At 40.7% G+C, this 14209-nt stretch overlaps 1 protein-coding gene across 2 annotated transcripts in view; it reads left to right on the forward strand.

Annotated features, from left to right (window-relative positions):
* The window catches only part of LOC108889035 (A disintegrin and metalloproteinase with thrombospondin motifs 16), a 52688-nt gene that overhangs the window by 36967 nt on the left and 1512 nt on the right, over positions 1 to 14209 (forward strand). For both annotated transcript variants that reach the window (XM_018685314.2, XM_051076262.1), the window contains 6 exons: positions 131 to 257; positions 11994 to 12198; positions 13035 to 13229; positions 13349 to 13405; positions 13531 to 13746; positions 13949 to 14096. In XM_018685314.2, coding sequence (XP_018540830.1) covers positions 131 to 257; positions 11994 to 12198; positions 13035 to 13229; positions 13349 to 13405; positions 13531 to 13746; positions 13949 to 14096 — 948 coding nt within the window. The remainder of the gene's footprint in view (positions 1 to 130; positions 258 to 11993; positions 12199 to 13034; positions 13230 to 13348; positions 13406 to 13530; positions 13747 to 13948; positions 14097 to 14209) is intronic.

Raw genomic sequence — 14209 nt, forward strand, 5'->3', positions numbered from 1 at the left:
GTAGTTTTGTCGCACTACTGATTTTTACAGTAGCCAACTGGCAGCTAACATTAGACTGGAAATCAAAATGAAAAGTATATTATCCTTTTATGATGATGTGCCTGAACTTACTGATATTTAACCCTCACAGGCCAGATGAACACCAAGTCAGCATGCTACAAAGACCTGAGAGTGCAGGTGAACATGTCCTACTGCAACCCCAGATCAAAACCAGCCACCGGATTGATGCCCTGCAACACCCAACCGTGTCCTGCCAGGTCAGACCCTATGCTCTTTCATATGTCATTGTTGTGCATGCTAGTAATAGTAGTAATGACTGGTGGTGGGAACACAGTTGTGCTCAGAGTAACTGTAGTCATTTAGTTCCGTCACAGAATCATATACCTCAGTAAAGTCAATGATAATTTGTGGCTTCAAAAGTTTGTGAATGACCTCATCAGTATATCAGCACTCTGTTTTTAACTGGCTCTCAATCTGGACGTCATTAAAAACTATTTGAACTGTGCAGACATTTTCTCATATTTTCCTGATACATAGTTTTGGATGGAAAAAGACTGAGTATTTGGTCCCGCTAGACTTCAGGGTATGTCAGATATTCAGTTGTTCAATTGACATACCCTGGAAGGGCTATAAAGTGTCCTGTAGGCTATGTGATAGCCAAAAACATTGTTGGCTGTTGCAGTTCAACATTCTGTACATGCATGTTCATGTTGGGAGCTTGAGGAGGCCGATGACCAACTTTAGGGGCCACAAGCCAGATAGGTTGATGTAGTTATACAAGCTTATTGTGATAGTGAAGAGCTTATCTTGTGGACAGGATTTTTAGTATTCTCTCCACTTTGTCTTAATATCCTTCCTTTGTCTTCCTATCTAATGTCCCTTTCACCTTACCTCTCCTTCACACTTCCTGACTGCCATATGTTAGTGGTCTACAACACCTACACATCTGTTCTGTAATTTCTTGACATGCAGTGTTGAAAAGAGCTGTTTATTGGTTGAGTCAACTCCTCCAAACTTCCCACACTATCTCCTCATAATAAAGCGAATGAAGGGTGTCAGGCAGTGCTGACTGTATTCTCCACCCTTTCCCAGCCCAGTAAAGCACCTGTTCTACCATGACGACATTTTCCTCCCTTGTAATGAAAAATAACTTCACATTTTGGCCAAAACATGCGTGTGAGACACGGGGAAGACAGGGGAAGTTCCACTGGATATTCTGTTCATGTCTTCATCCAGTTCAGAATGATACCACACCAAATGTCAGGAAGAGTTAGCTTCTGTGTTTGTTTAATACAGCCGGCCAAGGACTTGTAAATCTTTTCACATGTAGCATCACTGTGGGACCCAAGCTCATAACAAAATGTAAGTTCCCTGGCTCTATCAAGACCCACCAAGGACTTTTTAGTTCTAGATGTGTAGTTTAAGAAACACTGCTGTATACAAAATGCATGACAGCTTATTTGGTGGGACATATTGGTTCATTTCCAAACTCTGGTGATTCTCAGAACATATTGTCCCACAAGGTGCACCAGAAACAAGCTCAAGTTTCAGTTGCAGTTGGGAACCAAAGTAGGAAACCTTATCATAAGTTAAGGTTCAGTTCCAAGTTGCTGTGGCCATGAGGGCTTTTCTCGATGTTGTTTAATGTCACTGCTGTCACTTAGAGTGGCACTAACACGTTTTCTATGATGTATGATGATACCAGACAGAGCTAGAGTGGGAGCAAGACCCACTAATGATTCTGCGGTTTCGGGGTGTGGTTCCCAGGGATCTTGGCTCAGCTCAGTTGGTTCGGTCACTGTCTGTACCCCTGACACACAGGGCCAGGGCAGAGGATCAAAGACCAGTCAACATGGTCCGATACTGCGGACATCATAGGGAGTGGTGCGCCCACTGACAGTCAGGACATGTATGAACACACTTACATAAAGACACACACAGGGGAAATGTCCCTCCCTTGTCTGTGCTACTCTGGACCTTGTCATGAAGACAGCAAATCTTTGAAAGATGCTCTTGGGATAACACTTGTCTTAATAAGGGGAGACTTGAGATTTTGTTGATTATGATAGGGTTTCATGAAAATGGGATTTTTTTTAAAGACAGATGTGCATGTATAGGGCATTGAAAGATATTTACACAACAGTGTAAAGTAGGTGAATTGTTGATTGACTATTTATAATACATATCTTTATTATATCACATTTACAACAGGTTATTGGCCACAGAACTTAGAAATACCCTTCAAATCAGTGCAGTGACCAATGGAGATGCGGTATGTCATTCCTACAACAGATGTTACTGTATAACTTCCCCTGAGTGCATTTTCTGCGACTGCAGTTGGAGTAATGAATTCTAAGGCATCACGCAAACAGGATCTCTTGGGCCTACATAACCCCTGCAAGAGACAGAGGTCACCAGTACAATACTGTAAAGATGTATCATGGGCTACTTTTCTCATGGCCACCAATTCTAACAGAGAAGCTGAGTCTGATGTTGTGAGAAGCCTTCCTACAATTTGGTATAGTCCAAAATTCCTGTGGAATAGAGATAGGAAAAAGAATAAACTAACCCCTGGCCCCCCTTTAGTTACTGTTGCAATGCTTTCCATTCCAGCACAGCCCATATGCAGTTTTCAATGATAACTTTGGAAGATTTGCCACTCAAAATTTTCAGTAATTTTTGAAACACTGGGACCTTGACAGGCTTCCCATTTATAGCCATTGTCACTAGCAGATTTTACCAGCTGTAGCTGGCTAGCTAATGAAACTAATGCCAGCCCTTGTGAGTTGGTTGAAAACACTGTCTCCAGATGACTTTTTAATGTTTTGAGTTGACCCGTTTTAAGAACTGTTAAAAGGTTATAATATTGTGCAAAGACTCTGGTTAAAGCTGCATGCTCCAGACAAAAAGTCAGCATCCCCACCGGTTGATAATCCATGTAGAAAACAAACTATCTGTGGTAATGAGTTTAGTTGATGTTGGCATATGGCATATGTCCCCAAATCTAACAGAGAGCAGGACAGAGTGATCTCCCTGTACTCTGATAGTACCATCCACCAGCTTCCACACTCAAAATACATCACAAGGAAGGTACTATTTAGAACAGGGCTTTTGAACATAACCTGTAACCTCACAAAATTATGTAGTGTGAAATAATACTTTGCTTTGGTGGTAACTGCTGTGCAAGGTCACTAATGTAAGTGAGTTCATCAGACATTAGTATTAGGCTAGTATTTGCAGCTTACATTTATTGATTCCTTACACTTTTGCTCTTGTATTTTTGGTTTTGGAAAGTCAAGAAAAGGAAAAGAAATTCTTAACTGCATTACGACATGCAAAAATGACAGCTACCACCCAATGGATAAATGATGGATAAATGCAGGGTACATATACACCCCGGAGCTTCTACCAGGGGAACCACTGCACAGTTAAAGCAGGACCTTCACAGAGTATGGTAGGTGCCTGTCTTTCAAGGAATAACAAGAGCATTTATCTAGAGGCCTTTGACAGCTGCTGTTGAGGCGTCAATTCCTCTGTGCCTCTATTCTGAGTATTCCCATGTTCACTCTTAGTAATGGTTGGAAATATCAGCCAAATTCTTGCAGATGAAATGAACACTGCTGACAAGTTGTGCCTTGATTTTTGAGCAGAGGAGGGTTTAGCTGAGACACTGACCTCATCTCAGTCAGTGTTGCAAGTGGATGTCCAGAAAAATTCTGTTGTTGACTTTCCAACTGTGACTTTGTCCCCTGCGTGTAAAACTGTTTTGTTGTGGCCGAGCCAAGCCACTTAAAATACTTAAAGAACTCTTGTTATTCGATATTAGAAGGCTATGCCAGAGTCAGGCACAAAAGGGCCTTGTTGCGTCTTTGTTCCCGGAAATTAGTGCCGCAAATGTTGGCCACTTCCTACAGAATGAGGATGTTTGCTAAAAGCCTGAAATGTAATATAATGTGACAGTTATTTTTAATGTTTAGGAACAAATTGAACAGAGACAAAACAGACAGACAATCAGAAAGCAAAGAACTTTCAACAGTGGTTAGCTGTGGTGTCAGAAATATGATATTCTGTGGTATAGTTATTGCTGCATTTACAACATAGTTTTTGTCTGTGCATGTATGCATATATAAGTCTACGTCATGTAACACGTAGTCATGATCTATGATGCTGGTATTATTGGTATCATGTTGCCAAGAGCAGAATGACTGGCCATCAGCTGCTGTCTGGCACACAAACACACAGAAAGAAGACAGCGGTGGTGTCTAGTTACTCAGACGCTTACTCCCACCCAAATTTTCTCACCCTCTCATCAAGACGGTTTCAAGTGTCCCTATTCGCACCCCACCCTGAAATCAGTGCAGTCAGAAGTCTAAAACCACAAAAGCCTATTAGCTCTGTTGCATACATTTGTTAAAGTGTAGTCATAATCAAACTTCTCACTCCATCTCTCTTTTTCTCAATGCTTTTCCTTGGAATCTCCCCTCTCGCTTATGAAGTCATCTCTCTCTTAATCTGCATTCCACTGGTGGCGTCCCAACACCTGCTGAAAAAACCTGCTGCTGCAAAAAGATTTTCTCAGGGATTCAGTATTAACAGGGCACCAATATTATGTAATCAGTACTGAAATCATGGAATCCCAGTTACGTTACCATTTATCTCATGTTTTATAGTAACCAACAGCTGTTCAAAAAGGGGATTTTTCCTCTGCATAGAAGTGTCAGTGCATGAATATTTCCCTCTCACTCAGTTTGTGTATGTCTCCGTTTTGGAACAGGTATCCTAGGAAAATTCTGCATGATGACCACAGAGCTGTCTCATATTCACTGACATAAAGTTGTGATCGTGTTGACAGAAATTATATATATAAAGTCATCAGAAAAATGGAGGCCATGTCCTCCAGGGCTTTGTTAGGTCAGCCATTTTAAATAATAATGGCATGTTTGTGGTTCATTGTGTCATCATGTGTAGCAATTTGTTGTATATTATGTAGTCATTTCTGCTTTGTTTTCACTGTTATACTGGTACTGTGAGCACAGTGCACTACTGCCAGCATTACAGATGATTCCCACCCAGGCTAATAATGTCCACACTCATAGAGTTCTGAGGCACTTTGGATAAAAGAGTCCACAAAATGTTTTGTTAGGATGGCTACTACTGCACTCCACCTAATGTCTACATTATTAACCGTGGGCTTGTACTGAGGTAATTACTGTTACCAAGGATTTTACACAAACATTTTAGTTACTTCTTGATGTAGAGTGAAACCTCAGTAAAGAAAACATTTTAGATAATAGGAAGCTTCACCACAGACATAAAATATAACAACTGCTGTAAAATGTTATGACACCATGGAGAGAGGATTCATTCTAAATGCAGTCTGTTGCATATGCAGAATGATAACAAAAACTTCTCAATACAAGGTTCAGCTTACTTGCTGTTTCTGAAGACTTCGACCACATTATGTGGTCTTCCTCAGCAGATGGAGTTGTTACTTTTTATGGCGATGTGTTGAATTTCCATCATGTGATAACAGGTAACAAAATAACAAAAAAGTCAAGCAAAAAAATGTAAACTGCAAATTTACATGCTTTTTTTAAAGGAGCTGTTTGTAAGTTTTGCTATCGCTACATAGCCAACATTAGCATTGCAAGCTAGACAAAACGTTGCGTTTTCAGCACCAGACTTCACTTCTTCGCTTGCTAAGAGCTGTCTCCAGCAGTGGCAAGAAACGGCAATGGTTTGCTTGTAGTTCTATCACACTTTTCTTCTACTGAAGTTAGCATGCTAACCAGCTAGCCCAGGTCGGCCGGCCTCTCTCATTACTTTCTGACAGCAATTCATTAAAGCATCCAGACTACCCTGAAGAAGTAGCACTGCTCAAAGGGTATACTGTAACCTCTTGTTTTGTAAACACAATGATGGCTTGAAGCAAGAAACCACTTCTTGCTTCTGCAGCAGAGAGAACTTACAAATAGCTCCTTTAAAATGCATCAGTTCTTTAGCTTTGCCTGTGTTTCACAGCAGATATTTTGACCTGTCAAACAAACAGGTGGAACTAATAACATTTTAATTGCCACAGTTCATCGCATTATTTGCCAGAATTGAGTCATTGTTAAGGTTATTAGTTCCAACTTTGCTTTTACTGCTATGATAAGAAAGTGAAGCTCAGCTGAAAAGTCTGATCTCTGACTTAGATACATTTGCAGCATTCAAGAAACAGGAGCGCTCTAATGCCAGCAAGACTAACAAGATTCAGGTTAGCAAGATTTTTTCAAAACAACATGTAAAGTGGCACAGAAGAAAAGAAAAACTGGTGATGCTCATCCAGTAAACAGTTAAACCCAAAATATTAATTAACTATCCTACTCTGGAGTTCACTGTCCAATACAGTGGGTTAGTCTTTTGTGAGTGAGTGGAAAGTTTGGACAGAGGTGAACTTGAGAATAAACATGCACGTTCTTGAATAACATTTCACTTTCTCCAGTATTTCTGCTTGACAAATATGCAATCAATTTACTAATTGAGGGGAAGTTTTTTTTTTCAGCCTCCAAAAGGGTCAAGACAGAAAAAGTTTGGGAACCACTGGGTTGGAGTAAATTAAGTAAAAGCATTGTGACTCACTGTAAGAATCGATTACAGCACTGGTAAGAATTCAAAATTAGCATTTCACTATAAAAATATATAGAGCTTTAATAAATCATTTAATGCACTCTCAAAATGTCAGTTTTATATTGAAACAAGACTTACTGAATGGTCCCAACTGTGTTTGTCAGGTATATCTTTGTAGAAATCAGATAACACAAATGGACATATTAATATATTCGTATGTCTATGCAAACCAAATGCATGTAGTGTATTATATTTCTGTGCCACGCTTACAGTGGAAAATTTAATTACGGTGCTATTGGTAAATGGATCCTAGCGGAGAAAGGAAAGTAAACATTTCAGGACAGAGGAGGACGTACTGTACATCAGGGAGGATGTCAGGAAAATGTTACTCACAGTGTTTGTGGGTTAAACAATTCAAGCTTTATCTAGACATTTACAGTGTGCGATCACACTGTCATTATCTGGTAGCCAGAGACAGTGACTGTTTCATTTCCATACATTTCAGTCAGTATTTAACTGCTTACTCATCCCTCAGAATAGTGTAGGTACAACAGATGGTTCAGTTTCCCTCAACACACCGCTTGACTGCAGCAAGAGTTGCAGCCATTTTTGCAAGGGCTGGGACCACTTTCTGTCCCCTTGGCCCCTCTTTTTTCTCGCCCTTTATGTGTAAGCCATAGGGTCAGTTTCAGTCTGTCTCACTGTCTGTCTCTGTTTTCCCTCTGTCTCCCTCTCGCACACAGAGGCATAGGTGAACCCTTTGAGGTCAGTTGTTTGACCTTTCTGTCCCTACATGCGCACACACACTGCATGGAGGAACAGCAGGCTTGGTTTCCAGACCTCCACTGCAGTGTCCATTACCTGGGTGGCTTCAGGCTCAGCTGTAAACATAACCCTAATGGCCTGGACACTTTGATGTGACGTCTTTTTTTCTCTGTGACCTGTCCAACCCTGTCCTGTCACACATACGCACACATAGACACACACACACTTACACCACCAAGCAGTTGGCCAAGGATAGCTGTCATTCAATCTAAGTTGTGCTCTGGTTGCAGCACTTCCAATCTCTCAGCAGGGATTTGTGGGGCTGTGGCTTTATGACAAACACACGCACTGTCTGCTTGTCTGTCTGTCTCACTGTCTGTATCTTTTAAAAGTCATTTATAAATATGTTCAAATTCACACTCTCCCCCTCTCATGTACGCCAACATCAACCCCTACCCCTGCTCCCCTGTGGTTATCTTAGATGTTGATGCTCCCCTCTGATATTTCTTTCCAGTTTGCTTTCTCCTCTTTCTTACCTTCTCTCTCACACTCTGCCACTTACAAAGTTACACATACTACCCCTATCAGCATTTACTCACTAATGGATTTGTGTGTTTACACTGAGTTGAGGAAGCAGTGATAATAGTGGCTGTAAAGTAATCTCACAACTGTTTACACTCATCTCTTGGGTCTATCTCCTTCATTATCTACAGCTGGTGCTGCTTAAGTGTGCTTGTGTGTGTGTTTGTGAGAGAGACAGAGACAGAGTGAAAGAGAGCATTGGAGGAACCAGGTATTGGCAAGATACTTAGAGAGCTACTTTGCTATTTACATTTTGTAATAAGTGACATAGAACTGTTTTTGAGTGATATTCTGATTTTGGTCTTTGGAAACTGGCAAAAGTTTTCTCTACCACCTACCAGAAATTAGGTGCAGCACCCAAGCCATTTTGCCATTATAATTATCATTTTATTTTTTTCTCTCGGTTTTCCCTTTTTTTTTTTACATGGATATGGTAATACTAATGATCCAAAATGGTATAAAATTGCATATGTTTAATTGAAAATCAAAAATGGTGCATGCAATGAATAAACTGTTAATGATGTAATGTAATGATACCTCATTATTACATCAATTAGTGATTATCAAATTATACATAAATAATGCTGACTATTGCACTACTTAATTGCTTAGTTAGGACATTATCTGTTCATATAATTCAGCTTTCATGAAGTAATAATCACCAGTCAGTGAAAAAACTTGGTGATGTCATTGAAATATCCAGATCTTTTTATTCAATTACTTTCTCAAAGCAGTCAGAGGAGTCTTTTATCACATAATAACGGCAATCTTCTCACAGTGAATTCTGAATGGGTTCAAGACCCAGCAACCTTACCAGCTATGTAAATGATCAGACCATAAATTCAAATACAAACATTAAAAGCAGCAGAGGTCTCATGTTACAGCAGAAAATTACATAGTAATGAAATAAGTTCATCTATCTTTCTCCTATTGGTTACAGTCTAAAGCTCTAGGGCTGCAATTCCATGTTTTTACACTCTGATTAGTTATTTGCAATGTGTCAAATATCATAATAAAGGTTCATAACATGTACATAATATAGTTGCAGTGTTGCAGTGTTTGGGTTTTTGATGATCATATTAATTTGTGTATCCTTCATCAGAGTTCAGTTTCATGGTTTAAACAACTAGAAATGTATCTGGCATATTATTTTTTTAACTAAACTGAAACATATTGTCTATTATATGTGCATGTGTTTCTTTTTTTCATCAAGCATTTGGACAAGTTTTTCAAAGTGCATTGCTCTCTTACAGCTTGTGCATAATCTGTGAGCTGAGACAAAATATGTGCTGCACCGACCAAAACATGCATTCTAGACTAGACTGGCTGGCTGTGGTCATCTGTCCATCTCTGCAGGTCATACTATTCTGAGGCCCCCGCAGTTATTTCATTTTGCTGTGTCTGCACCCAGTAAGTTGGACTGAACAGGCATTACATCATGGAAAAAGGTTTCTGATGCCCGCTCACATTTAGAGCATGATATCATTCTGTCTCACAGTGTGGATATACACTAATATAAGCAAAGAAACACCCACACACTGACATATACACGTGAAAGTGCAAACACACACAGCCATAAACACTGGTCTGAGGTTATTTAATGCCCCTGGTGAGCATCGAGACAGCGCCGTTTAGACCACAGAGGCCATCTGACACTCTGTCCACAGGATATCTGATCCTGTGTGCTTCTGTCCAGAGTGTATGATGCTTACTCATCCTCCAACAACACTTACTGATAGCAGCCACGGCAAAGATCACAAGGTGGTCTATAATTTAATATGGCATCCATCAGTATCTTATGCCAATGACCATTCCAGTGAGGTCACTAAAGTGATAAATCCGTGGCTCAAGTAGATGCCTTTCAGTATTAATTAAAGCTCTAATATGTCACCTTTATCATTTAGCACGTAACAACCTTTTGCCCACTGTAGGTCAGATGACTATATTTTACTTTTCTGTGCAAAAACTGATATCTGAGATGTAAATATGTGGTGTAAGAGAGCCAGAACAAGATATAATAAAGTATGCCAGTATGATATCATACTGTCACAAAGTTGGTAATGCTCTTACATAATATATCCCTGATATCAACTAACCACTACAAGCTTGTACGTTACATCATAGAAATCCTGTTCAGTTGAAGTACTGAAATATTTTTGGTGATGAATTAAGGAATACAAGATGCTGTGTATTGAATTTCCTCTGTCTTGAAGCTAAAAGTGTAAGTGTAATGTGTCCAAATATGTCTCAGCTAAAAATTGCTGTGGTCTACTGTATTGTAAAAGTCTATTTATTTAAAAGATTATTTGTAAGTTTCGCCATTGCTCCATTGCTGTTAGCATTAACAACTCTAGTCTAGAAGAGATGTTGCGTGTTCAACACCAAATTTAATTCCTTCACTAGCCAAGAGCTGTCTTTAGTGGTGGAAAGCAACGCCATTGTTTTGCTTGTAGTTCTATCACCTCCTTTCTTCTACTGAAGTTAGCATGCTAACCTAGCTAGCCCCGGCCCAGCTGACCCATCTCATCAGTCTCCAACAGCAGCTCACTGTAGCTTCCAGAGTGCCCTGAAAACCTAGGGCTGCTCAGAGCTTGGATTCTAACCTTTTCTGTCTCAAACACAACGATGGCTGAAGCTCTTGGCAAGCAACCATCACCCCCACCCGCTCCGGGCGAGAAGCCACATTTAGCAGCAGAGAAAACTTACAAATATCCCCTTTGATGACTCCATGAAGGTTTAGCTCCTATATCTGTGCCAAAGGCCCATAAATATCGTGTCAGCATGTTTAATATGTTACATGTATGTGTTGATCACTAAGTTAAATGTTTAAAGTAAAGAGCTGAATAGAAATTTTCATCTCTGCATTCCTCTCTTCCTCTCTCAAATCATCCTTTGATGATACAAAAGTGTGTATCTTCCTCCTGACAAGCTTTGATATGAGACCAGATGGAATTTCTCCATCAGCTTTTATTTAGATTCGATAGTGCATGTACAGAGCTATACTCTTTTCAATCTCCTTATACAACATTCCAAGCAAGTGATGCACCAATTTACTACAAATAAAGTTTATACTGTTAATATACACAACTCTGTGTGCTGACAGCAACATTTTGGGGGCTGTTTGGGGTAGATCATAGGAGGCTGGGTGGGTACACTGGGGTGAAGTTAGGGAGAGGATGACAGAGTGTGTGATGAGTGATTGAGCTGCCTGTACCTTGAGTTTGGGGTCATTGGGGATGGATGCAATGAAGCTTTGAGGATGGGAGAAGAGATGGGAGATTCGGGGATTAGGCGACTTAAGACATACGGTCTGTCTGGGTGCAGCGTCGGGGGAAAAAAAGCACTAAAAATAACATAAACTCTACTGTCCTAAAGTGAGCACTCACCAGGGACAGAGGATTATGTGTCTAAGATGCATTAATATGAAGGATGTTTATTATATATCTTGAACCAGCAACGTTTTTGTAGTTGCTAACATACTTGTTAGAAGTATACAGTACAAATGGAGGTAATTATTATTAAAAAAATGTGATGATGTTTACTTTTAGTGGTGGTGAGAGCTAAGTTTAGGCAAGGGGGGGATGGGGTTAAAATTATGCAGTGGGGTTTAAATTACAGCCTGGTGTTTCGGCTGTTCTGACTTGCTCTGAAGCCAGTCAGCCATGAACAAATGTCTAAACCCTATAGTGTTAGGCCTGCAACACCCCACTGTATCTTATATCAACGATATATGAGGACTGGCGATTAGAATGATGTTGAATAAGTCTATTAATAAGCTATGAGTGTAATAAGCTATTGTTAGACATACAGTATGTTCTGGGACTTACAGTCACTTCTATTTTGAAATGTCTTAGTTGCAGAGAGTACTGCAATGCCACTGGAGAAGAGAAGTGGCTTAGATGCAACGCAGGGAGTCTTCCACAGCTGCTATCATTGTATAGTTATCGTGCCATTGGCAAATTCCCGCAGGCCTGTCTGAATAAGTGATTGAGGAGCTGTGGATGTTGACTCAGCGGGCTTGTGTTTTGTTGTCCCAGCTGGTCTGTGGGAGAGTGGGGGGTGTGCAGCCGGAGCTGTGGAGGAGGAGAGCAGATGCGCCAGGTCCAGTGCATCCAGAGAACCAGCCAGGCCAATGTAGACGCCCTGGCTGACTCTCACTGTGCCCAGCCCACCCCAGCCAGGAGGCAAGCCTGCAACACACACAGCTGTCCACCGGTATGGACCACTGGGCCATGGTCACAGGTAAGCATGTGTGAAAGTGATCTGCCACAGACATAAAGTACAAGAATGGGATCTGTGTGTGTGTGTGTGTGTGTGTGTGTGTGTGTGTGTGTGTCTACATTGATGTATGTAAGGCATATTGCTATAGCAGTACAAAACGTTCATCCACAGGAGGAGAAATCAGTTCAAGGCTGCATACTTGCTCTACACACTGTGTTGCTAAGTGAACCCTAGCCTTGATGGCTTCACCACATTTTATGACAGTGATCTCAGAGGCTTTAAACTATGAATGTACCCACTGAAACCTCTCATGTTTTGTTCTCCGGTCCAATTCCTATACGTTATGTGTGGTGACTCGTTTCACTGTTTAACTTTCATTTTACCCCAAATGTTCCTAACTACCTGCCACAAATGGTGTCCAGTTTACTTCCTCTCTGGTACTCTGCTTCTTGGATGAAGTGAAACACTTTCAAGATTTTGATTCAGGCTGTGCCATAAGATGTGTGCATAGGATCAGAATGAATATTGGGGGAATTATTGGCCTACCTCAAAGGAATTATTAAGGAAGTGAGGCACAATAAGTCACTGTGTGGAGAATGTGAATATATGGTAGACATGAGACATGTCTCTCTATGCTCAAGTCATTTAATAGCTCTATTATGTCAAATTTTGAATCTCAAATCAATTGAATTTCCCCTCTGCCTCGGTTAGCATTTTCCTTCTTGACATTTTTGGAAACAGCTGTTGTAAATAATATTGTTATGATCAGATCTACCAGTATTTAAGAGAACGGTAAAAGCTTGAATAATTCAAAGGCATAAAATACCATCATTACCGTGTTTCTCTTTATTTGGCAGTGTTCTCGTAAGTGTGGCAACGGCTTGAGGAAGAGGACGGTGCTGTGTACGAGCACCAACCCAGGTGCCCAGACACAAATGATGCCAGACAGTGTGTGTGCAGACCTGCTGAAACCTGCCGGTCAAGAATCCTGCTTCATTAAACGCTGCCAGAAACAACGAAAAGTCCAGTGGTTTGTCTCCACATGGCAAGAGGTAATTCTTCAGCAGTTTGACATTAAAATGAATAAAGCAGTAGTTGTGCAAAGTGTGAAATTATTTTTGGGAAATGTAAATAAGTTCTTCGTCTCCTTTTTTCTCTCTTCCATTTTCAGTGTTCAGTAACATGTGGTCATGGCCATCAGGCACGCTTCATCAAATGTGCAGAGAAGGTGTGTATTATATTATATATATTATATTTTAAAAAATTATTGTAAAGAATGTTTTTCTTCAGGGTGCCATGTTATACAATGGCATCTTGTAGCTTACATGGATATTTTTGGTTTCCATATTAAAGGATGCTGCAGGAAAATACAGAGAGCTCGCTGCCAAGAAGTGCCACCATGTCCCCAAGCCCACAGTAGAGCTCCAGAGGTCCTGCACCCTGGCTGAGTGCCCTGTCCGCACTACCCCACCAGTCCACAGATGGAGCACGCACCATCGTACCTATCCACCTCAGCCCCTCCCTCAACCTCCGTCTTGGCCAGAATGGCACTCATCTCCTTGGTCCCAGGTGAGTTAACGTAGAGCAAGATTGCGTGGCTGAACCATGCAGGGAGCAATGTATTGCACTACATCTCTGCAAACAGGTGCTGATGAGTAATTATAATTTGCAAACTGATAAATATTTGGTGATTGAAAAGAGTTCAGTGTGTTTAATGTGTAGTATAGCATTCACTGTATTCATCAAGGCCTTGTGTCTCTGTACTCTACAGTGCACTGTGACATGTGGAGGAGGAGTACAGGCAAGGACGGTCCAATGTCTGGCTCAGGGGAAGCCCTCTCCTGGCTGTGCGCTCCATCTTAAACCCTCCATGTCCCAGGCCTGCAACACCAACTTCTGCCCACAACCTGAGAAGAAAGGTACCAAAGCTCTTACATAATACAGTTCTGATGTGTATAGACAAACTAAAACTACACTTCTTGTAATCTGTAATCTGAAAATACTTTGACAAGTTTTTTTTTTTTTTTTTTTT

This window comes from Lates calcarifer, linkage group LG15, assembly GCF_001640805.2.
Source record: "Lates calcarifer isolate ASB-BC8 linkage group LG15, TLL_Latcal_v3, whole genome shotgun sequence".
Classification (NCBI taxonomy): Eukaryota; Metazoa; Chordata; class Actinopteri; family Centropomidae; genus Lates; species Lates calcarifer.